This window comes from Mustela lutreola, chromosome 8, assembly GCF_030435805.1.
Source record: "Mustela lutreola isolate mMusLut2 chromosome 8, mMusLut2.pri, whole genome shotgun sequence".
In the NCBI taxonomy this organism is placed as follows: Eukaryota; Metazoa; Chordata; class Mammalia; order Carnivora; family Mustelidae; genus Mustela; species Mustela lutreola.
Genome location: NC_081297.1, coordinates 63778137 through 63803750, shown reverse-complemented (window position 1 = coordinate 63803750; position 25614 = coordinate 63778137). Strand labels below are relative to the sequence as shown.

The window sequence follows — 25614 nt, the reverse complement described above, 5'->3', positions numbered from 1 at the left end:
CTGCTGGTCTCATCAGGTACTTAGTATGGGCAAACTTATATTGTTCCTCGTCTCCTTAGGTACACTTCCTGCCCTTCCAACTTTTGGTAAATCACCCAAAGGACACGTCTCCTGTCTTTGGATCCCTAACTCTCAGCATAAAACCCTGTACGTAGTGGGAACTTAAATCTTCCTGAGCAAAGGCCTCAGAATGAGAAAGTGATCACATTCTAAAGGACAGCTGAATTGTTCTACAAGTCAAATTTTTAAAAAAACGTAAATAATCTAGAGATGACCAGATGGCTCAGTTGGTTAAGCTTCTGCCTTCAGCTCAGGTCATGATCCCAGAGTCCTTGGATCAAGCCCTGCATTGGGCTCCTTGCTCAGCAGGGAGCCTGTTGCTCCCTCTGCCTGTGCTTGCTCTCTCTGACAAATAAATAAATAAAATCTTTAAAAAAATTTAAAAAGATAAACAATCTAAATGAAAAATGTGAAAATAAGGATAAACAGGAAGGCCCCAGGAAGGAACCTTAAATGGCCAATAACATGGAAAGAAGTTCAAGCTAGCTAGCAATTGTGGAGATATGAATTAAAGTTGCAAAAAAAAAAATCCATTTCATATCTGTTAGTTTGGAAAAATTAGTAAGGTCACGTGTAGCGAGAATATGGAGCAACAGGGGCTTTTATCTGCTGCTAGTGGGTTATAAACTGGGCACTTTAGAAAGCGGCAGGACAATGCCAATGTCTGGTAAGGCTGAAGAGGCCCAGATGCATGGCCTGTGACTCGGCAACTCCACTCCCAGTACCCTAAAGACACTCTTGGTAACAGTCATAGGAGCCATGTAAAATGTGTCCATTGCAACATTATTTGTAAGAGCAGGAAACTGGAAATATGAGCAGGAGGACGGATACATAAATTGTAGACTAGCTCCACAACAGCATCCGTAACCAGGAAAGGAAAGACCAGAGCTGGCAACGTGCAGCAGCAGGGCCCATGACCCTCACAAAGAGTACAGAGAGAGCAAAAGGAGTTGCAGAGGTACATACGTAGTATAATTCCATTTTATAAATTTTAAAAACATGCAAAATGGTAGTTTCTGTGGGTATATATGTGTGCCAAAAAGTAAAAAGAAAAGCATGGGAAAAGCAGATACTGAATTTAAGACAGTGGTTACCTTAGATGAGGGGGCAGGATGGGTGGGGAGGCGGATACTGGGGACCTGAATAGTACATAGGATAGTTGATTTCATAGATTGGGTGATAGCTGTATGGCTACTTATTGTATTCTTTTTTAGTGCATCGTTCTTTATACCTTTAGTGATCGCTGAAATAGTTCACACAAAGAAAAAGGATTTATATAGAGCCATAATACAAATAACTAACAATATGATGGGCGTGAACACGAAGGGAAGGCCAGGATCAGGTACAGCGAGAGTGCTGCGTATGTTGACAGGAGACACGAAGGAGCAAGAAGTCTCAGAGGAGTTGCTCACCTGGATACTCCCTTCACCACAAAGACTTTGTTGGAATGCTGCTTCTCCAGTTTGCTCATCACCTCGTAGAGACTGTGGTTCAGCTACAGCCAGCAAGAGAGATGGGTGGCTAGCTGGTAGGGACCTGAGACAGACATATCCCTTCTCCTCTCCCTTTCACACAGTTCCCAAAACAATACCCTCCCCACCCTTAACTATAAAATTCCCCCTCATCTCTTTGGCACTAGCGTCCAGGACCCTGCCTGATGCCCCTTCTTTCTGGACTGTGTCTAAGTTCTGCCTCTTCTGTCAGAAGGGCGGCTCTCTCAAGGCTGGGTCCTTGATGTTTGATGTTTAAGTTGAGGTTCTAGATTCTCTCAGGTAATCCAGGGAAGAAATACTAACGAGGCACACCATCATTTAGCTAAAGCAAGTGTGGAGAGGAATATGTGAATGTGTACATGGATTTAATTAACATTGTGACAGAACCAAGTCTCAGAAACCTGGGACTAGAAAAGGTCCCATGAGGTAGTGTTCTGGGGCTGCCTCTCACTGAACAGGACTGGCCTTCTCCATTCATACCCAGCTACCTGAGAGACTGACCTGTATTTAAACACTGCCCCCTTTGCTCCCTAGCAACACAAGATAAAGGTTTCACAGCTTGGTTCCGCATTTCAGCTCTTCCTTCCACAGGCTAACCTCCTTTATTTATCTGAAGGTCAAATCTGGTTGCCATTATTCAGTTGTTCATGGAGACAAGGAGGGCCCTCTGATGTGTACACCTGTGCTTTAACACAGTTCAACACAGTCAGTTGAGGGCTCAAACCTGCTATGATCAATATTTAATGTGATTATGTACATTTAGGGCTACTTTCCTATTTCCTAGAAAAACCCACCTAGGTGTCTACCTTGGGTGGAGGTTTCTCACCTTGCTCATCTCCCTGTAGAAGACGTCCCTCAGGTTGGAAATGTTTTGGAAGATGGTCACATAACATCCAATACGACTGTCAGGAGGCAAAAAAAAAAACAAAAAACAACATAAAAAAATAAAACAATAACAAAAAACCCCACAACAACACATCTGGGTAAGGTTAGTAAAGGAAACCTTTTGAAATACAAGGTGGAAGCTTAAGTCAACACCTGCCAACACCAAGATCCTCAGAGAAAAGCACCCCATACCCTAGACTGTGGATGTTCTGGAATCTGGACTTGTCAAGTCAGGCCAGGAGTACACTTGACTCTTGGAAGAGGGTGGGAAGGTCAGAGGAGACACTTATCAGTCCAGTCTGACATCAAAGTAGGAGAGACCTCTAGTTGCATGAAGCTCTCTTGATTCAGGCTCTTTAGGTATTAAAGTAGATATGAATGAAAGTACTGTGAGGCCTTTTTAAAGTGCGCTCTAAATATAAGGTCATGTGATAATAATTATTATAATAAATAATTACTCTTTCTTGTTACGCACTACTTGGACTGCTATGGAGTGGTGTGCACATTAGTGGAATTCTACTATAAATGAATTGGGGCAGTTTACATTTAAAGAAACTGTATTAAATTCCAGTGCTATTTAAATCACGAGTCACATAAACAGTGTTTGAATATACATGTAGTTATTTAAAAGGCTCCATCATACACAGAATAATATTAAGTGGCAACAGAAAATACTGACTATAGCTACATTGCAGCATATCTTGTACAACGAAAATTGGGACGCCTGGGTGGCTCAGTGGGTTAAAGCCTCTGCCTTCCGCTCAGGTCATGATCTCAGGGTCCTGGGATCGAGTCCCACATCGGGCTCTCTGCTCAGCAGGGAGCCTGCTTCCCTCTCTCTCTCTGCCTGCCTCTCCATCTACTTGTGATTTCTCTCTGTCAAATAAATAAATAAAATCTTTAAAAAAAAAAAAAAAGAAAAAAGAAAATAGGATACAAAGAGAATTTCTACCCAGATACATCTAAAACACTTTCACCTTCTGTGCAGCAAAGACATCATTAATAGAAATAATCATCCCGTGGTTTATCTTCTAGATCAATCTGGATGTTCAAGAACCAAGCTCATTTAAAACAATAGACACTGAAGCATGAAACCAGATATTCCTAGCTCCTATGATGACAGTAATTGACTTGCCAAGATCACTCCTAGCCGATAAGCATCTTGCCTTGAAACCGGAAAAGCTGGCAGGCCAAGCAGGGTTATCTCTGTATTGCAGATGAAGAAACCAGCATCTGGGGTGATAAGGCCATTTGCCTAATATCATCCAGCCAGCCAGTAGCAGGGCTGAGGCAACATCCTGCTCTGGGAACAGAGCTCTTTTCTTGAGGCGACATGCTTGGGTTGCCAGGTAACCTGGGCCTCCTTAGGCCCAGAAATCTAGGCCTTTCCTGATTGTCAACCATTACCTGTGATAAAGAACAGGCAGCTCCTCCAGCAGTTCCTGGTTCAAGTCTTCAAACACACTCTGGGCTTTGTTGAACTCTTCTTCTGCCTGGGGGGTGGGGTAAAAGAGACAGGACAGATTCCCTCAATCTGGAATCTGAGGCTTGAGGCGGCCGCATATCTTCCCTGCATTCTTTTTAGGGACTTGGCTTACCTGGAGCCACACCTCTCCTTCCCCAGACCCGTGTCCTCCCCAGCCTTGGCATCTCTGACTACCCTTTGAGCACTGGTGTCAGGGAAAATGGGATTTCCTTTGGGACGCTGGATGCTGAATTTATCATTTCCTAAACCCGGCTTGGCCCAGTGACTTGCCACTGTTACGGAGGGGAGAGAGGGCAGGAAGGTTTCACCGTTTTGTTTTGTTTTGTGTTTTTTTTTTTACCTTGGCAGTCTTGGCCTCATCTTTCTTCTTGGCATTCTGAACCGCCTCCAGGTGGTGTCGGGCACTGTCATAGTCCACAAGTTTCCGACCCCGCTTGGCAATTCTTTCCTAAACCAGAGTCAGGAGAGAGGGCCTTGATACTCACTTTTCAGCGGATGGGATGCAGGTTAACAGAGTAGCAAACAAACTGGGTCCTATTACCAAATTTCACTTTCTAACAGCTTGGAGCCCATGGAATTTCTGTTGCTATTTGGAAAGAATGGGGATTCTCATTGCGGATGGCAGCGGGGATGGGAAGAGAGAGGAAAATCCTACAGAGTTCGTGGAAGCCTGCACTAAAAGTTAATATTTCCTATGAACCCACTAAAAAACTGGGTTCAGGCTCCAGGAGCAATGGCCTTGAGGATCCAGCTGAATTCAAAGTCAGGAAATGGGGGTCTTACTCCCAGTGCTGCCACCTATTAGCCTTGTGCCGGAGGGCAAGTCACATCTCTTCTAGAACTTCAGCAGCCTCATCTGCTCTACAGTGTTATTTTAAAGATCAAACGCTGACTACAAAGTGCTTTGAAAACCCTAAAGCGTAATAAAAGTAGTAAATTACGGTGTACACCGAGAGAGCATCTTCGCAGTCTCATCCGAACTACAAATCCAATCCTAGATTTTGCTAGGATCTTAGTGATTGTCTGGTCCAACTTCCTATTTCATACATGGAGCTTCTCTGTAATACTCAAAATCAGTAGTTCAACTTTTGCTTGAAGTTGAACTTCAACTCCCAACTTCACAGTATATTTCAGTGTTTGAAAGCTCTATGAGAAACTTAAATCAGGATCCCTCTAATTTCTCCGTATGAATCTATAAGCAGCGCAGTGCCTGACAAGGTAGAAGCTTCATAAATCTGAGTTGAATGAATCAATGAATTCTAACTATGCTCTCTGAAACTATTTAGAACAGGCTGCATCCCTCTTTCACCTAACAGACCTCCCAGTACTGGAAGATAATTGTTATGACTCATGATTCCTCCAAGTTTCCTCTTCTCTACAATAAACATATCAGTTTTTTTTTTTTAAGATTTTATTTTATTTATTTGACAGACAGAGATCACAAGTAGGCAGAGAGGCAGGCAGAGAGAGAGGAGGAAGCAGTCTCCCTGCTGAGCAAAGAGCCCCATGCAGGGCTTGATCCCAGGACCCTGAGATCATGCCCTGAGCCGAAGGCAGAGGCTTTAACCCACTGAGCCACCTAGGTGCCCCATATATCAGCTAGTTTTTTAAAAAAATTTTTACTTACTAATTTGTCAGAGAGAGAGAGAGAGAGCACAAGCAGGGGGAATGGCAGAGGGAGAGGGAGAAGCAGGCTGTCTGCTGAGCAAGGAGCCCCATGTGGGAATCGATTCCAGGACTCTGGGATCATGACCTAAGCTGAAGGCAGCCGCTTAACCAGCTGAGCCACCCAGGCATCCCTATTAGCTATTTTTTCTTTTCATCACTTAAATGGATGCCTTGACCTGGATCTAATTCAAAACCCACTCGGATCTAGTTCACTGAAACTTAATTCTAAACATGCCCTTGGGGCGCCTGGGTGGCTCAGTCATTAAGTATCTTTCTTGGGCTCAGGTTATGATCCCTGGCTCCTGGAATCGAGCCCCCCATCAGGCTCCCTGCCCAGCAAGAAGCCTGCTTCTCCCTCTCCCACTTCCCCTGCTTGTGTTTCCTCCCTTGCTATTTCTGTCAAATAATAATAAATAAAATCTTAAAAATAAATAAATAAAATAAACTTGTTGAACATCACTAAAAATATATATGTATATATACAAATATATAAAATAAGTAAATAAATAAACATACATGCCCTTCACACCTTTAACCCTCTACCCTAACCCTCCTATCCAGCCCCTGATTTTTACATCTTTTTCCTAAGCTTCATTCCTAACCGTGGGCTTGAACTCTACTTAGGATGTTGACCCTGTATGTCCTTTTACCTCTGGGGGCCCCCCTCGACTCTGAAACTGATTACCTTAATCTCGCTGAACTGGGCTACGTAGTTTTCCATGGTCCTCAAAGCCTGGTCAGCTAGTTTCTCTTCATAGTCTTCCCAAAGAAGATCATTATTCTGTGGGGCAGAGGGCAGAGGACAGAGGTGAGGGCCCCGCTTCTCGGCAACAACTGTATACCAGGGAAAACCCAAATCCTTTCTGTAGCAAACTGCCTTTTTGGAGTGCTGTGTTTAGAATGTCACGTTGGGTTCCGGCAAAGGGTCAGATGAAGAAACAGCCCTACCCCTAGAAACTGCCCTGTAACAGCCTGGCCATACATTCAGGGACAAGAACAGGAGAAGGCAGTCAGAGTCCTGGACTCTAGAGCTTGAAGGACAGGGAAATTTGGAAAGAAAAAACTGCATGAAGTTAGTTTTCCAAGACAACCAGTTGGGTTTTATGTAGGTACGGCTTCTGTAAGGTTTTAAGGAGGGGAAGATGGCTGACCGCAGAGGCATCCGCAGACCAGGGAACACTTGTCTTTACCTTCACGGTTGTTGCTTTGTGCTACCACCCATGACTGAGGCTATACACATGAGGGGTTCAGACTGGCTCCTTTGCTTTCCTGTTTGCTCAGATGGAGAAGATAAGAGAAGGCTGAAATGAGGGCAGGGGTGAGTGCAGAAGACCTCTAAAGCCAGGACGCTCTTACCCCTGCAATGGCCTTCAGCTCCTCGTGACCGTCCCACTCGCTGCTGTAGATCTCCTGCAGGGTTTCTGACACTCTCTTCGAGCTTTCATGCATCACTGAAAGGACAGAAGTTGGTCCTACCATACCTTCCCCCCAGGGAGGCTGCTGTAACCAACCGGGTGAACGGGCAGACCAGCTGGTCCACCCCAAAGGATGCATACCCAGAAGGTTTGGGTGATCCGTGAGGAAAACTGGGGGGGCTGGGACAGGAAAGGCCGCTCTTCCTATGCCCACAAGTTGTGGGCATCAGGGGCAGGCAAGTGATAAAATGCCTGAGAATGGTTGGTTTTCTTTCCATCCCCAGAGCCCTCAGAGGCTCGCTTCTCCTGTGTGACACACTACCCACCTTTGACTGCATTAAGGAAGTTCTTCAGGTCTTTGTAGAGCTTCTGGCCTTCTGCCTGGAAGGGAGAAGTGTTTTTGGTGACCAAAGAGATACATTTGGAGAGATGCTTTAGAGGTCAAGGTAGAGAAGTTAGGTTAGAAGCAGAAATCAGCCCTGGAATTTGCAAATGGTATAAATCAGCCTCTGTTCTCTATACCCAGAAGTTGTAGGTTGTCTTTTTGGGGGCAGTTTCTGTTCGGAGATTGTTCCTATGGCATTGGCAGGCCTTCTTGCCTCTGTTCTCTCTTCTAGTGAACAGAAGCCTATACCCCAGGTCCTCTGCTGAAATTTAAGTGTCCTACATGACTGTGTCTATGCGATCCTCTGGCTTACACCTTCCTCTCTGGGTAAGTAATCTGCCACTATCTTCTGCAGACACTCAGCCTTCTCCTCCCCTGAACCCCCATACGGGCCGTCCTTCTCCTCCCCTGACATCCTTCTCTGCCTTGCCTCCCTTTACCTTCCCCTTCCATCAGTCACGTGCTTTACACTTCTCTTCCAAATGGCTCATCACTGATTCTCCTCCTGTTTCAACTCCGATGGCCTCATCTATAGCTCTGTCTACCCAACCTTATCTTCGCTCCTGTGTTCCAATTCTCAATTTTTTTTAGGCTGGGCCTCACAAGCACAGCCTAGCTCTCCTCCCTGGAAAATGAAGAAGAAGGGAGAAAAGAAGAGGAAGGTATCACTCAAGTTTGGACATTCAAATCTCCAACCCAACAGATGAACCACTTTTGTTTTAACTCTAACAAATAAATGTCAATTTAGCTTCTGTTTCTTGAATACTGCCAGCAACCAGAAACTCATGACCTCTTGTGAAGGTTGTGCTTCGATTTTATTTATTCGTAAATACTTTATTTATTTATTTATTTATTTTATTCATGTGTGAGAGGGAGAGAGAGAGGGAGAGCACACAAGCAGGGGGAGCAGTAGGTAGAGGGAGAAGCAGGTTCCCCCCTGAGCAAGGAGCCCGATGAGGGACTTGATCCTAGGACCCTGGGATCATGACCTGAGCCGAAGGCAGACAGTTAACCGACTGAGACACCCAGGCAGCATCCCTGTGCTTTAATTTTAAATAGCTATTCTAGGGCGCCTGGGTGGCTCAGTGGGTTAAGCCGTTGCCTTCGGCTCGGGTCATGATCTCAGGGTCCTGGGATCGGGTCCCACATCGGGCTCTCTGCTCAGCAGGGAGCCTGCTTCCCTCTCTCTCTCTCTGCCTGCCTCTCCATCTACTTGTGATTTCTGTCAAATAAATAAATAAAATCTTTAAAAAAAAAAAAAAGCTCTTCTACAACTCTGGCCCACTGCTCTCAGGCTGGCCTTCTGTACTCAGAGCAGATCTGGTATCTCTTGCACATGTTGGAAGACATCCTTCCCAGACCCTGCACCGAGTCCTGTCTTTCATAGGCTCCCTCTGTTGTTGCTCCTAGCATTATTTAAAGCCTTTTCTGATTCTCTTTCCTCTGCGAGGACTCCAGTTTCTAGAAGTTGTATGAGAAGGGAGTTTGAGGCCAGACCACTGACATTTGGAGCGTGACTTCTGGAGTGTGGGCCTGGACTGAAAGAGGCAGCCCACTGAAAGGTAAACCACAGGGCAGGGCCAATAGGGCCGAACAGTGATCCTCACACCAGTTCTGGGGAAGGAGTATTTAAGTTAAGATGTATTATGCATATACCATAAAGCACTTAAGAACTTGTTCATTTGTTTTATTTGCTTGTGTTCAGCACTAGATAGGTTCAGTAAGCAAACAAACAGTATAAAAAAATTTATGGGTGAAAAACTGAAAATCAGAAAATTCTACCTAACAACGTAAGATTTTTTTTTTAATCTGTGGGATGGCACCTGGGGGGCTCAGTTGGTTAAGTGTCTGACTCTTGATTTTGGTTCAGGTCAGGTCGTAGGCCGTGGGATTGGCCCCACATTGGGCTCCGTACTCAGTGGGGAGTCTGCTTGGGGTTCTCTCTCTCCCTCTGCCCCTCCCCCGCAGCTCTCTCATATAAATATATCTTTTTTTTTTTAAAGGATTTTATTTATTTATTTGACAGAGAGAACAGAGAGCACAAGCAGGGGTAACAGCAGAGAGAGGGAGAAGCAGGCTCTCCACCAAAGCAGGGAGCCCGATGCAGAGCTTGATTCCAGGACCCGATCGGATCATGACCTGAGCTGAAGGCAGACGCTTAACCATCTGAGCCACCCAGGTGCCCCTCAAATAAATAAATCTTAAAAATATGTATTTTTGGGACGCCTGGGTGGCTCAGCTGGTTAAGCGGCTGCCTTCGGCTCAGGTCATGATCCTAGCGTCCTGGGATCGAGTCCCACATCGGGCTCCTTGCTCAGCCAGGAGCCTGCTTCTCCCTCTGCCTCTGCCTACCATTCTGTCTGCTTGTGCTCACTCTCACTCCTCTCTCTGACAAATAAATAAAATCTTTAAAAAAAAATATGTATTTTTTTCCCCTGTGGAAATCTTGGCAGGAAAGATCATTATTATGTAAATTCAGCGGCAGAAAATCTAGGTCAACTAGGTCACAGAAAATTGGAACAATTATTTTGTCCATCTTTTGCCTCACTTCTAAGCCAGTCCAAACATTTGACCATACCTCAGGTTAAAAGTCCTTGGGGCTGAATGCAAGGGCTCAAGAAACACAACCCTTTGGTGGACTCAAGGGAGTTGAAGACACTGTCAGAGATGTGGGAGAAGAACCGATGTTGTGTAGGGTGTCACAGCAAGTGGGTACCCGGAGAGCGTCAGAGAATGACCAAGGAGGGACCAGATGCTACAGAGAGGTTAGAGTCCAGGAAGAACCAGTCACAGTCACTGGACTTGGTAACTGGAGGTTTCCGGTGACCTTAAGGAAGTGCTTTCAATAGCACAACGGAGATAGTCACCAAAATTCAGAAACACTCAGCATTCACCAGGAAGGATGTTTAATTTCCTCTTTGCTTGTTCATTCATGGGAAAAAAGTTTAAACAGTCTAAGATGTTCAATGTACACAAAATCTTTTAAACCTGGATCTGGTAGGTGGGTATAAGTTTAAGATTTTAAAAAATCTGATAGCCAAAGATTGAGAGAGTTCTGAGGATTATAAAAATTAACAAGGATTTGAAGTTCTTTCTTTCTTTCTTTAAAAGATTTTATTTATTTATTTGACAGACAGAGATCACAAGTAGGCAGAGAGGCAGGCAGAGAGAGAGGAGGAAGCAGGCTCCCCGCTGAGCAGAGAGCCGGACAATGCAGGGCTCGATCCCAGGACCCTAGGACCCTGGGACCACGACCCCAGCCAAAGGCAGAGGCTTTAAAGCACTGAGCCACTCAGGCGCCCCTTGAAGTGCTTTTTTGAAAGAAAAGAATGTAGGCGCCATTTTTACTTCACCATGAAGATTTGGTCTCCAAAATACACATATAACTAATAAAAGCTGTTAAACCATTTCGCGTGATTTCTACAAATGAAATCAAAATTGCTTTTCTCCCATTAGATATTATGTGGCCTGAAAAACTGGATCGGTAATCAAGGCTATCGTGCATGACTATGGAGGTTGTGTGTCCGCTGTGCAAAACCAGGGGGTTCTATCAATACCAGATTCCATAAAACGTGAATGCCTTCTGCCTTCCCCCGCACTCACAGAAGCCCAACTGTATTTCTGTTTTTGGATCAAACCTGTAGGTCCAAGTTCTTTATGTTCTTGCTCTTTCCTTTGAAGAGATGAAGTGTGAGTGTGTGTGTAGTGGTAGCAGGAAGTGGGGCACCACTGGGTTTCTTCTTATTTTGCTGGCCTCTCTGTCCCTGTCTCTCAGCCCCAAAATGGCTCCAGGTTGCCCAGCATCTCTCTTCTTTCTTGACAGATACAACTTTCCCAGTCTTATGTTCCCACTTGTCTGGGAGTCAAAACCCTGCAAGTTATTCCACTTTTCTGGCTTTATTTTCCTATAAATGTTGGGTAAGACCATTTCTATGCCTGTAGCTTATGATTTTATCACTTTGGCTCTCTGAATCCTTGCCAAATTCTTGGCAGCCCCATGAAGAGTCTGAGTTGGACCTTCCTCCCCCTTACGCAGACAGCCTCAGCCCTCAGTTAATGGACGGCTCCCTCTGGAAGCTTGTCCTAAGCACTTAGGCAGACAAAGCTACATGCTAAGAGAGTCCTTGGCCTGGGGTTCCCCCACTTGCTGGAGAGAAACAGACTCAGAAAAATCCAAACACTCAGCAAAACAGCAAGTAGTATGACCAATCCTGAGTGAGAGCTGAAAGTGCTTGATTTGATGGAGGTCCAAAAGGGAGGCAAGAAGCTGGTATGATTTTATTTCTTATTTATCTGAGAGAGAAAGAGAGAGAGAGCATGTACAAGCTGGGGGAGGGGCAGAATGAGAGAGAGAATCTCCAACAGACTCCCCACTGAGCATGAAGCCCAATGTGGGGCTTGATCTCAAGACCTTGAGATCATGACCTGGGCCAAAACTGAGTCAGAGGTTTAACCGACTGAGCCACCCAGGTGCCCCATTAGGTTTTATTTTATTTTGTTATTTTTAAAAAGATTTTATTTATTTATTTGACAAAGAGAAAGAGCGTACAAGCAGGGGGAGGCAAAGGGAGAGGGAGAAACAGGTTCCCATTGAGCAAGGGGCCTGATGTGGGACTCAATCCCAGAATACTGGGATCATGACCAGAGCCAAAGGCAGACGCTTAACAGTCTGAGCCACCCAGGCACCCTAGGTTTGATTTTGAATGCAATGACTTGGAAGCAGCTGTCACTACCAAAAATAAGAGAGTAAAATGCTGCTTGTGGAAAACTATTCTTCCTATTTAATATGGTTTGAAGAAGCAGCCACGCAGAGCCCACAAGGAAAACTTACCTATAGAAATTTGGTTAGAAACCCAGGCAAATGGCAAGGTCTTGAAATCAGGCTGGGAAGTTTGGGAGTGATATTTACTTATTAACGAAAAGTTTACCTACAAGCTGATTGCAGTAAGGCCCTGGGCACATGACCAACTAACTGGTCCACCTTCTGGAATACTTCATTTTCAATTTCCTTGATCTTGTCTTTTCCCCTTCTGTTTGTCTTAGCCACCCCAGGTCCAGTCTCAGACTGGGTCGTATTGTTGTTGTCTTTGTTCCTAAACTGTGAGAGCCTGAGGGCAGGTGTGTTATCTTATTCACAGTGGAGTCCCAGAATCTAGCCCAGTCCCTGGAGTGTAGCAGGCCCCCGTGACACGCCTGTGAAGTGACCGTTCCACGCAAGCTCAAATACCAGTTACTTGAGGAAAATCCTTCACTAAGAAGAAAATTTTCCCTTATTCCTATTCGACCTCTATTTCATTTCTCAAATCCATCTCCACCCCCTTCCAGTGTTTTCAGGTGGTTGGCTCGCCCAGGAAATTCTGAGGGGACTGTCAACATCCTATCCTCCTCTTTTTTTTTTTTTTTTTTAAAGATTTTATTTATTTATTTGACAGACAGAGACCACAAGTAGGCAGAGAGGCAGGCAGAGAGAGAGGAGGAAGCAGGCTCTCCGCTGAGAGAAAGCCTGATGCGGGGCTCGATCCCAAGACCCTGAGATCATGACCTGAGCTGAAGGCAGAGGCTTAGCCCTCTGAGCCACCCAGGCGCCCCATCCTATCTTCTTAATGGGCTTTCCTTCATTTCCTATCCCTTCTGCCCACACACCTGCCATTGGCAGATCCATCCTTTAAGGCAGAGAGGAAGACGAAAGACAGGTGCAGAACGAGTCAAGAGTCAGAAAGCTCTCGATGTGGGTGTTGACTTACTAATTCCTGTTCTTTTCACGCTGCAGTTAGAAGCAGAACAGAGCAGTCACTGAGCGGAGGCCCACGGAGGCCTCCTAGTGAGGTGCAGGGGGAAAAGCAAAGGGTTTAAGTTGGAATCCCAGCTTGGCAGCTCTTCGGCTTTTACCTTGATTAAACCTCCTCCTTCTCAGAACCTATTTCCCCCCTAGTTTGACTCAACCGCAGGTTGCCAATGCTGTTCTCAGACTCGCTACTACGTCGTCGTCACTACCTGGAAAGTTAATATAAAACACAGCCTCCCTAGTTAATAATCAACCAAGGCTGTTCCTGTCCCACAAAACAAGGAGACACGCAGCCATCGTGTGCTTCCAGATGGTAAACTCTCAGGCCTATAAAAATACCAAGTATTCTTACCACCCAAACAAACACAAACAAAAATCTGAATCTCATCAAGCCTCTAAACACAACTATGAATTTATAGAAAATACCAGAACCAAGCGAGCAGGCTAAACCATACTCTGAGGACCTAATCGATCAAGTTGAGGCTGCAGGAAACTGCGGGAGGACAATCTAGTGTCAGCGACAAACAAACTGCAAAGAGGGAGGAATCAGAAAGTAGCAGGTGAAGAAGAGATTTAACTTTCTTCCTAAGAGACTTAAACACGCCAACAAGTTGCTGATTTAAACAAACTAAAAAAAAAAAAAAAAAAAAAAAAAAGACATCATTAGGAGAATGTGAACATTAACTGGATATTTTATATCAAGAAATTAGAGCTACTGGGGCAGCTGGCTCAGTGGTTTAAGCCTCTGCCTTCGGCTCAGGTCATGATCTCAGGGTCCTAGGATGGAGCCCCGCATAGGGCTCTCTGCTCAGCGGGGAGCCTGCTTCCCCCCTCTCGCCACCACCCCCCCCCTCTCTGCCTACTTGTGATCCCTCTGTCTCTGTCAAATAAATAAATAAAATTTTTAAAAAATTAGTGCTACTTTTTGAAAATATCACTTAGTCTTACATTTTAGTGGAGTATCAGAAAGGATATATTACATTGCTAACTGAAAACGGCAAGTTATAAAACCAGTATCAACGGAATAGTCTCACTTTGGTAAACTATCTATTTATTGTAGATTTACTTAAGAGATCATACACATTCATAGCCGGGTGATTCTAAGAATATAAAACAACGGCATGGGAGGGTGTGAAATTATTTTTTTTTTTTAAGATTTTATTCATTTATTTGACAGAGAGAACACATGGCGGGGTGGGGGTGGCGGGCAGACAGAGAGGGAGAAGCAGGCTCCTGGCGGGTAAGGGGTCTGCTTTGGCTCCATCCCAGGATCATGACTGAGCCATGCAGGTGCCCCGAAAACAGGATTTTTTTAATTCATGTTTTTCTTCTCCTTTCCGGTTTGTTGGAAAGGAGTAAATATCTCAGAGAAAATATTTTTAGGTGTGATAATGGCTTTGTGGTTATATTTTAAAAGAGTCCTTATCTTTAGATATCGATAATGAAATTTTTCTGGATAAAACGATAGGATATATAGAATTTGCTTCACAGTAATCAAGGATGAGGGAAAGTAGGTGGAGACAGAAATGAGTTGACTAATTATTAAAGCTAAGAGATGGGTATGTACATATGGACTAATAATACAAATTGATGATCCCAGGTTCCAAGGATCGAGCCCTGCCCTACATCCAAATGGGGCTCCCTGCTCAGCAGGGAGTCTGCCTCTCCCTGTCTACCTCTCCCCCAGCTCATGCTCTCTCTCAAATAAATAAATAAAATCTCTAAATTATACATATATGTTTCCCAAGTGATTCTAATATATAATCGACTGCTGAATTATAGTGAATGTCCTTTTAATATAATTTGAGAGAATTATTTTCCATATAATTCAATTTACTGATACCGTCCAATAAAGAATTTAGCTGGCCTTTGTCCCCAGTTCCTGGGAAGTAACTTCTAACTCCTTGGAATTTCCTGAGCGATAGGAATGTGTTTGTTATTCATGGTGGGCCTCTCGGATCAGACTCAGTTTATGCTAAACAAATGACTCAGCTGGTGGCTGGTCAGGCTGGAAAGATGAACCATGTGATTAGAGGGCTGGGTCTTTGAGACAGGTGATATCAGCCTGATCTCCAGCAGAAGGGAAAGAATGGGAACTAGAGATTATATTCAATCATGTGGCCAGGGATTCACTAGGTAAGGAAATCACAATAAAAAAAGCTCTAGACTACTGACGTTTTGGTGAGCTTCCCCCGGTTCCTCTAGCAGCATGCTGGGAAGGTGACATGTCTTGAGGACACAGAAACTTCTTGTTCAGAGCTCTCCCGGGCCTCATCTTATGTGTCTCTTCACTTGTCTGGTCCTGATGTGTATCGTTTGTAATAACGCAGTGATTGTAACTAGAGCGTTTTCCTGAGTTCTGTCAGTTGTCCTCATGGATTGTGGAAGCTGAGTGGCCAGTGGGAACCCCCAAATTTGTAGCGCTGGTCAGGAGTGCAGGGGGGCATGGGAGCTCAGGCACATGTGACTGGTGTCTGAGGAGAAGCAGTCTAGCGGGCAGCTCTGTCCTAACCTGTGAGCTGGGACCTAACCCGGAGTGACACGGCTGAACGGCATGACAACTGCATAGTAATGTAAGTGAATGACCCCCTTCTATGATAAAGAGGGGACGGCAACCTCTGGGACTGAGGTGATGGTTAAATGAGATCACGTGCATAAAGCACCAAGCACAATGCCTGGCAGGTGGAGACCGGAAGTGAAATATCCCCTGGGAGGCCAAACCTGTCATCCACTTCTGAATGGAAATTTCTACATAAAATGACCCACGAAGACAGAAGGCCCAGGGAGAATAGGAGGTGTGCTGGGGAGAATGACAGGTGAAAGACAGAGGGATTCTTTAGAAATGAGGGCTCAGGTGAGGCAGAGGGAGTAGACAAAGAGGCAACAAGGAAAAGAGGGTGCTACCCTGATGAGAAGAGCCAGAGGGCGGGAAACAGGCACCCTGGGGAAGTGGTAAGCCAAAAACAGAGGGGGCAGGGGTTCACTGCAACTTTGTCTTAAGGACCTGGGGATCCCACTGTAGCCAGGGGGACCATTAAGAGAAAATAAGAACACTTGTCTCTCTCCCAAAACCCAGGTCAGCAGGAACGGGAAAGGGACGTTTCTCTGGTTGCCAGGGAAAGTGGTAAGCAGCAGGTCACCCTGTAGCCCTTAGCCCTGGGCAGGGGATGAGGTGGGAGGATGGCTTAGTAGGGGCACCTGCTGATTTGCAGAACCTGCTGTTTCTTCTGCCATTCAGCCCTCCTGTCTCCTTGCCTCCTCCAAGCCGCCCTTCCCCACCCCCCACCTGCCCCAGATTACCTGCTGATGGTAGAAGTTGTTGGCACTTTGTTCAAACCGTTCATCTTTGGTTTCCACAGTTTTCCCCAACTTCTGCAGTACCTGGGAATGTGAGTTGGAAAGGTCCATCAGGTTAGAGTCAAGTCTTTGTCATCCGTTGGCCTCATGGGACTCTGGCTTCTCAGAGTCTCAGATGCAGTTAAAGGGCTGTATTCCTATCAGTCCAATGGAATAAAAAATATAGCACATCATGAAAAAAAAATCACATTTTGTGGTTCTTCTCAAATTGGGGATCACCTGGGGATACATAGTAGTGTGCTGGGGGTATATATAAAGCCTGGAATAAATAGGGCATATATATATGCCAGGAATGACTTGTTATTTAGAGTGGGGTATTTTTTGGGGGGGGGTGGTATTACATTAAAATAAGGATTAATAAGAAGAATGTAAAATGTGCATTGATTAATTTTTTTAAAAAGCATTTTATTTATTTATTTGACAGAAAGATCACAAGTAGGCAGAGAGAGAGACAGAGAGAGAGAGAGAGAAGCAGGCTCCCCAGTGAACAGAGAGAGCCCAATGCAGGGCTCGATCCCAAAACCCTGAGATCATGACCTGAGCCGAAGGCAGAGGCTTAACCCACTGAGCCACCCAGGCACCCAAGCATTGCTTAATTTTAAAAGTAAAACAGGAGCCTTGAAGACTTTTCGCTTGCAAGACCCTCTTCCAGCCACAGCCACAGATTCCTCTAGATAGATGAGGTGAGAGAAGCAGGTAGGACGGTGACTCTTTTCTTGGGAGGACCCTTGTGGAAAACTGTGAGGAACACTGATAAAACGCACTTGAAACTCAGCTCGAAATGAAGGCTCTCCGTCTATCTACTCTCCCCTGTGAACCTGAGAGCTAACTACCACTCTAGTCTCAGTGGTAAAGCAAAGGACAGGGAAATGAAAAAGATACAGCGCCTGTTCTCCCAGGAGACACTCACCTATAAACAAGAAAGTAAGCCCAGGCTCTACTACCTGGAGCCCCCAGTTTGGAAGGAGGCACCACTAACACCCCCCCACCCAGGTCCAAGGAAGAATCTCGGGGGTTGCCCTCAACTACCTCTCTCTCACTTCCTTCATCAAATCCGCACTGTGTCCATTTCTGAAAACCATCCCATGCCTTCAAGTCTGTCATCGCTTTGTTCTCCGGGCTCGCTGTTTCTTGTCTGCCGACAGGCCTCTCATGCAGCTGCCTAACGCCTTCTCACGATTCTCCACTCGTCTGCTCCACGGATTTGTATGAAATGCCCATGCGTATCTATCAGTTGTAGTTCAAAGTCCAGCATGCAGACAGGTCTCAATGACCTGACTCCTCAGGAAGCCTCACCTCACACTAGTCCTCCTTCCTGTAGGTCCCCTCCCTAACACTTTTTTACTTTCCCGAATAAGCCATACTATTGCTTGTTGTAGATGATGTGCCCTCTTTCTGGAATGTTCGTCCCCTCCTTGTCTCTCAGGCAACTATTAAAAAAACAAAAACAAAAAAATAGGGGCACCCGGCTGGCTCAGTCAGAAGAGCAGGCGACTCTTGATCTCAGGGTTGACTCAGAGCCCCAGGCTGGCAGAGCCCCAGGCTGGCTGTATAGAGGACTCAAACAAACAAACAAAAAAAGATGTAAAAACCCTAACTCATATTCCACATCCTTTTACGATGCTTAACCACATCTACTTCACCCTGTTGAGTTAATCACTCCCTCCTAAGTACTTACAACCTCTCCACCTTGCATACACTTCTATTACTGTTTTATTATTTGTATTTATCTAGCTGTGTGTCCTTCTAAACTGTGGGCTCCTTGAGAATTGGGTACTTGCCTTATTCACCTAGATTTCTCAGTATCCAATAAAGAGATACTTAACACTTCTACCAGGAAGGAGAGTGGGACTGATACAGGAGTATCAACAGGCTGGGCCTTGAATTAAGATTTTGCTAAACTACAGGGCGCCTGGGTACCTTAGCTGGTTAAGCGTCTGCCTTTGGCCCCCGTCATGATCCCAGGGTCCTGAAATTAAGCCCCGCCTTGGGTTCCCTGCTCAGCAGGGAGTCTCTTCCTCCCTCTCCCTCTGCCCCTCTTCTCGCTCATGCTCTCCTCTCTCAAATAAATAAATGAGGCCTTAAAAAAAACACAAAGATTTTGCTAGACTGGAATAAAGTATAAAGCGGGAGAATGGAAAGAGACAAAGTCAGAGAAGTACCCATTTTCACACGGCTTTTTGAGATGGCTCCATGTGGCTGGTTTAGAGTGTGTTATGGGGAGTGGTGGGTAAAGGAGCTAGAAAGGGAGACTTCTCACTGCGAAGGGCTCTGAATCACAGGCAAAAGTGCCCAGGTCCTGGGGGAGGCCCTATGTAGAGCCTCGGACCCATGTGTCTCTGTTCTTAATCCCGGGGTTGGCATCTCTCACTTCCGGAGCTCTCTCTGGGGTGGTTACGATCAAGGGCTCAAACAGAATATGCCTTGCCTTGGCCTTTCCACTTACTGCTGTAAGCCTTTGGGCAAATAAAGCTATGTGTTTCTTGAGCCTCTGGTTAGAGAACTCCCCTTCTCCCACTAAGATGACAGCATCTCCTGAAGTTGGGAGGATTAAGTGACATGCTTTCCCAGTGCTACCCTGCAGGGAGCACTCAATACAAACCCATTGTTGTTCGTCTGGTTGCACTCCCTTCCCGAGGAGCACCTGTCTATTTCCTTCTCAGTTCAGCCATGGGTCTGTCTGTGTGTCTAACTTCACCGCACCGAACACCTGGCCCTGGGTATGCGGAGTCCACCTGCTTCCCCAACCCAACCCTCCCTCCCCCACCAACAAAACACCATCCTCTACCAGAAAGTTGCAAAACCACCTTATTTTAGTGGTAAGTGCCTCTCTCACTTCCTTCCTGCTACTCCTCCCTTCCTTTGCCCCGGGGGGCATGGTTCATTTTTTAGGTGGAAGGGGCAGAAAGGATGGTCAGCTCAGTCTTGAGTTAATGGGACACACCCGATTCCTCCAGCCCCCACAGGGTTCAAGGCAAAAGGCTTCGAAGGGCTGTGAGTATGTGTGCTGAACACTCCTGTCTTTAATTCCGAAACTGAAAAAAGGAGTGTGATATCACCCTGAAAGCATCACCCAGTGCCCTGGGCCCTAAGTCACTTGTTGCCCTTGGCAACAGGCTGTGTATCAGGACACAAGACCTATGCTGCAGACATTCTTCCTTATCCAGAGTTCCCTGACAGAACAGAAGGTACGTGCTCAGCAAACATCTGAAAGAATGAGTAGATTTTACCTTTGGGTCACTTGCCGATGAAAGCCCACCCAATGCTGGTCCCTAAAGTTCTACATTAAGAATTTGCCCCCTGGCAGAACAGGAGACATTTGGAGAGAAAGAATAGGAACAGGAGACAAAGTGGATGTGGCAAAATGTGAAAGCTTGGTGAAAAAGGTCGAGAATGTTCCAGGGTTCACTGAACTATTTTAACGTTTATGTACATTGGGGTATGAGGACAAAGCTTAAAAAAAGAAATCATTGCAGATATGTTTGGTGGCTACAGTTCTTTACCAGGACCCTCCCCCCATAATCATTTATTATATTTTAGTTTACTCTCTCCACTGGGGAAATTTGAACAGGACCTGGGTAAGATATTATGGAATTTTGTTAAAATTTTTTCCTTAGGCGGGACAACCATACTGTTGTTTATGTGAGAAATCCTCACTTTCAGAATATATGCTAAAGTAAGCTCTTCCTGAAGATGGTCTTAATATACTTAACAGCGTTTTCTGCCACCACTCCCTGCGTTCCAGCTGAGCTGCATTTCTCACTATCCGGCCTCAAAGGATTTCCACACTCCAGGCCTTGCTCATGCTGGCATTCCTCAGCTCGAATGCTCCCCCGACCAGTTGCCTGAGGAACTACTAATCAGCCATAATTCCCATCTCAAATTCCACCTCTACTATAAAACCTCCCTGGATTCTCCTCAGTCTTTCTCTCTCCTCTGAATTCCCACAGAGTGCAGACCTCTCCGATGACTCATTTCACTTTTTTTTTTTTTAATTAGACTGGAAGCCTCTGGCAGGTGAGAGTACCTCTTACTCATCTCTAAATTCCTTCCTGGGTCCAGCCCAGGATCCTGGACAAAGGAATTTTTCTGTAAGTACTGTTGACAGAATCCTCTAGAAGACAAGTTGAATAAAAGTCAGTAGAGGAAAAGACCGACAAAGAGGTGGTAAACAATGCCGCTTCTCAGGGGAGAACTGAGAGATTTGCCACAGAGAAATCACAAACAGATGGTGAAAGCATTCATTTGAAATGTGAAGAAGGATCTTGCTGTAAAAACACAATTCAGTCTCATGTTGAGTCTGGGTGGAAACTGGAAAATAAAACAAAAAGAATGCTTCATCTCTACTGTGTGTGACACTCACTGGACCTTCAACCCCTGGCTCTCCAGAGGAGGCCTGAGAAAAAGGGGTTTCTCCTCCTTTGGCTCCTGAGAGAGCAGCAGAAGGGGGCAGGCACAGATGTCAGCATGGTTTATCTGGAGCCTTGTAAGGACAGCGGTCTGGGGTTGGGATCCAAAGGCGGAACACCTGGCCTTCAGTGATAGTTCTGCCATTTGCCAATCGCTTTGAAGTCTCATTTCTTCATTTCTAAAATTGGGCTGTTAATAACATGCTCAAAGTGTTGCAAAGACAAAGTGAGAGCATATCATGAGAGTGCTAGCCTCATAGAGAGAGAGATGGTGTCTTTCTTAATTTCCTGTGCCTCGTCAATCATAGGTGCTTAATATTTGACCCATTTGACTAGGTGACACCTGAGTTACTATATTTACTTAGAATATTACAGCCAACTGCTTATAAAGAAAAATACAACAACTGTAAAGTGTACCAGGGAGTCCTTTCTTTTGATGGTAACTTTCTCTCTCTCTGTCTTGCCTTCAAAAACCTCTCAGGACTCAAGGACTCTGGCAGGCTGAGTTGAGCTCCTTCCCACATTCCAGGCCATTCCCACCCTATCCAAGTGCATCAAGACCTCCAGGGGGCCAGAGGTACTGCTCCAAGTTCAGGGTCTGCCTGCCTTTTTGTTTATGTCTGGGTTCAGGGCATCTTCCTGTTTTCTGCCTTAACCTGCAAGTTCCCTAAGGCAGACAAATGTGAGGGGGCTCTCTGTTTTCTCGGGGTTCAGACCAGGAAGAACAGGTTGTAGCTGGGTGGCTGGTTCTCCCTTTGGGAAGTATTTGCCTCTGAGGTTCGAGGCACCCTCGCCCCTTCTCTCGTTTTGGTATGTCCTTACCACGTCTTATTTCCAAATCACTTAACATCGACTTTCTCATTTTTACAGATGCAGAACCTGAAGCCCAGAGCCGGGACATTATTTATCTAAGGCTTTCGAGTCTAATCTTTGAAAAGGAGAGAATCCCAAGCCAGGGGCACAGTGTTGATGACTGGCTGGATGAGGACAGGAGGTGAAAGAGGGAGGTAAAACCAATTGCTGTGTATTTTTAAAATAACTACTGTCCAAGAGTTTTTGGTCTTCTGGATTTTTTTTGTTTTTCCAAATGATAGCGAAGCTGGTCCCTCCTGTTCCTCCACACGGTTTCTAACTAGATCTGCCCACAGGCTCTGATCGCAATCAGATTTTAACTAGACAGCCTTTCAAGACGCTGAAACCACGATCAAGGTGAAGTTAGAGTAAGTCTAGCCACACAAAATCTTTCCTTTTCCTCCACTCTTTCACATGACCCTGGCTTCCTCAAAGACAAAAGGACGTTCATGGACCAGGAGCTGATAGGTTGAGAGCTGAGAGCTTCAGGTTACAAGGGAAGGGCAAACTCTGGACAGGCAGAAATAAGAATGTCATTAAAATGTGTAGAGAGGTGTTACAGGGGGACAGCTTACCTACATGCTAGTGCTGGAGTAGGACCACCCAGAGCTAAATGGAGAACACAATCTAGAAAGAGATGCTCCTTCATCACCCCGGGCTGGGTACTTTCCAACACCAAAGAGATCGCACAGAAGGCAGATACGGGCTACCGCTTACATCAGCTTCAACAACGGGCAGAGGTCAGGCAGGGGTGGGTACAGAGAGAGAACCCTGCAGAACTACTCTAGTCCTTGTGGACTAGGTGGTCCTCGCTGGTAGCACAGCCGGTCATGGCTGCCTTATGAGTTTGCGGAGATTCTCCCTTTCGAACCTTCAATTTCATCATCTGTAAAATACCATCGTCGCTGGATGGCTATGACAAAAACTGCCAACGTTGGTTCCTTTCTCCCACCTGTCCTGGGTCGGCCCGAGCCTTGTTTAGGGTTCCTGAGTTGTCTCCTCGGCGTCCTCCGAGATCGGGTGATTTCCTCCGTTCTCTCAAATCGTTCTATTTTAAGGGAAACCCGGACCCGGTCCCACTCCTGTTTGCAGGAGAAGCCGGGGACCCATCGGTTCGGCCCAGGCCCCCCGGGGACCCTGTACGCCCCTCTCACGGCATCCGGCTGGCGGGACCGGCGGGTGGGGGGTGGGGGGGGGCGGCCACCTACCTTCTCCTGGGCCCTGCTGAACTTCTTCTGCACCTGCTTGGCGAACAAGCCGGCGGCGCCTCCTGCCTTGCCCTCCGCCATCCTGCCTGCTCCGGGAGGCCTGGCCCGGCGGCCTGTGGTTTTCTGGAGGCCCCCCGAGGAGGAAGTGCGGTTCCCGGCATGCCTCGCATCCGGCCGTGGCCGTGGCGGCCCCGCCCCACGTCGCTCGAGACCCCCCGCGGCCGCCCAGGCTCCTCCCCAGGTGGGCTCCCCGCGCAGCTGCGGTGGTCCCGAGGCCCCAGGCCCAGCACCGCTCAGCCCCGGGCTCCAAGGGGGACGTCTGGAGCGGGGGCCCTACCTGTTCCGAGGAGGAGGCTGGAAATTTGGGACTGCCCTCAGGTGGTGCTCGCTCAAAACCAGCCTTGAAGCTGTGCCGCCCGGAGGGATGGGAGCACCAGCCCCAAAGAACAGTTTTCTAATGTGGGTCAAGACTCATTCATGCCCGCAGCCAATTCGCCATAAACATCAGCATAAACTGGAACGATGGGGTAGAAAGATTGCGATTTCCGCTTAGCAAGAGTATTGGGAAACGTTTCACTGCATGGCCATGTCTTCGGGGTTGCCGGGTGGAATGCTCGTCTTATTCCAGGTTACTGTTTTTAAGGATGGAAAGCCTCTGCTGTAAGCCTGAACTGGTAGGGACCAAGTGTGGGAAGGCGCAGGACTCCACATCGGGATTTGAAAGGGAGGAACAACTGAGCCAGCACTCGAAATGGGGGTCCTTAGGAAAACGGGGGATCTTACTGGAAAACGACAGAGGAGGAGAGAATGGAAACCCGCGCTGGGGAGGAGGGCACACGTCTATAGCGGGATGGACTGGTGCGTGTACTCCATGGAGGTAGAGTGTGAAGACAGGCACAGGCTGGGAAAGTGGGGATGAGGCTGCCCAGATCACACCCGTTGCTCCCATCGAGGTTTTCTACTGGAAGCTGATGGCTTTGAGGGGATAGCTGGAGATTAGGACACTGGGTTGGGAGGTGTCATTTACTTACAGATTTTTACCGTGCTGTAACCTTCCTCCAAGAGGGGAAGAGGGTCAAGATGACTTCCTAAGGAGTGGAGAGGGAAGCTGGAGGCCCTTGTATGCTGTTTCCCAGGCCATTCCCTGAAACAGGCGTACTGCACTCAGGGTCAGCTGTGTGACAGACATGGCTCCATGTTGAGAAACGAAGGATAAATTAAAAAGAGAGAGAGAGACAGATCTCTGACCTCAAGGTACTTTAAGTCTGGAGGTGGAGAGAGGTTGGTAATCAAATGGTTATAATATTATGTGCTTAAGGCATTTATAGAGATGGATACAAAATTGTCAGGTCCTAGGTCGTTGGGATTTATGCTGGATACGAGCTGTGGGGATAGTCTAGAAGGGGCAGAGTGCAGAAAATGGAAAGACTTGATGTTGGATGGGAAGAAGAGTTGAGAAGCCCAGGGGATGATGGTATTGTGGGAAACTGAGAGATGGTCATGATAGTAAGTCTGTAACTAGCAGAAGGGGGCCAACACTTGTGTCACTCTCGGCCGTCCACAGCGTCCTTAGCAATGCAGGCCAGCCACTGCCTCCTAAGAAACCCTCTTCTGTGCCAATCTCTTAGGAACTGAAATCAGTGATCACCAATCCTGTAGTTTTAAAGTAGGGACAATATTTAGAAGTTAACTAGGTGAGGAAATTAAACCCCAGGAAAAAGCTGGTGACTTCCCAGGATTACCCAGTTGCTCAGCGTTGGAACCGGGATGGGAATACAGACATCCTGACCCAGCTTTTTACAGTGCAGACGCTGTTCCAGAGGCTTCTGTTGACGTTGCAGCCTACAAAGCCAGGACCGGTCTTAGCCAGTTTCTCCAGTTATGACTTTAACTACCTATTCTCTCTTGTCTGGTCCTCAGGGATCACTATGAACAGCTGCTTCTCATCTACTTTGCCTTCTTTCAGTTCCCTCCTCAGTCTCTTGTAGGCCACTCCAAAAGACTGAGTCCAGGCCAGAATCGGGCAGAATTATCAGCTTCCCAGTTCTCTGTGGTTTATAGAACCCCAGATCCGGTTGTCTATTTTAGTCCCAGCCTTGAAATGCTGACTCACACATAGTTGGAGGCCCTATATTGTTGTCTCTTCTTCCTTTTTGTTCTGCTCAACCTTTCCCTCTCTTTGTCCAGTATCTTCTTTTCTCCTTGTTTCTATTCTTGCCTCCCTCGTCTCCTTTGTAATTTGTCACTTTCTTTGTCAGCTGGTATCTGACCTACCACAGAGTCCTGTATTCCTATCTCTAGTGTATCCCGGAGCACCTGTTCTAGGCACTGAAGGGGGGAACAAAAGAAGGATGAGCCCACAGTCTGCCTGGGAGAATCCAGGTGCATTTAGTGACTCACAAACATTTGAAAGCACTCTGTGCCTTTGAATATAGCAAATACACATGGAAGGGAGAGCAGAGGGGCAGATGGATAGATGTGTAGATCTGAAAATAATGCAAAAAGGATAATGTAAAACCACTTCCACTTGGCTTCGTTTGGGACCTGGGAGAGGTGGCAGTAAATGAAAGAACCAGCACAGAAATGTGGTGGCATCAACTGTGGATCCTAG

The 25614-nt window shown here is 46.4% G+C and overlaps 1 protein-coding gene and 1 long non-coding RNA gene across 8 annotated transcripts in view; one reads left to right on the top strand and one right to left on the bottom strand.

The window, feature by feature from the left end:
* The window catches only part of BIN2 (bridging integrator 2), a 31779-nt gene extending 8622 nt beyond the window's left edge, over positions 1-23157 (bottom strand). For 2 of the 7 annotated variants that reach the window (XM_059185316.1, XM_059185317.1), the window contains exons 1-11: positions 23004-23153; positions 22748-22843; positions 16478-16558; positions 7334-7388; positions 6949-7043; positions 6278-6373; positions 4265-4372; positions 4037-4108; positions 3846-3931; positions 2380-2455; positions 1473-1555 (exon numbers count right to left, since the gene is read on the bottom strand). In XM_059185316.1, the coding sequence (XP_059041299.1) occupies positions 1473-1555; positions 2380-2455; positions 3846-3931; positions 4037-4108; positions 4265-4372; positions 6278-6373; positions 6949-7043; positions 7334-7388; positions 16478-16558; positions 22748-22843; positions 23004-23084 (929 nt within the window). In that variant the 5' untranslated portion in view covers positions 23085-23153. Of the gene's footprint in view, positions 1-1472; positions 1556-2379; positions 2456-3845; positions 3932-4036; positions 4109-4264; positions 4373-6277; positions 6374-6948; positions 7044-7333; positions 7389-16477; positions 16559-17563; positions 17916-22747; positions 22844-23003 lie in introns of those variants that run through there. The other 5 variants (XM_059185322.1, XM_059185323.1, XM_059185320.1 and 2 more) reach the window with 4 other exon arrangements.
* On the top strand, positions 20538-22004 carry LOC131838758 (uncharacterized). The gene is made up of 3 exons (XR_009356695.1): positions 20538-20625; positions 21425-21520; positions 21814-22004. It is a non-coding gene; the product is annotated as an uncharacterized LOC131838758 (long non-coding RNA).
* Positions 23158-25614: the final 2457 nt, after the last annotated feature.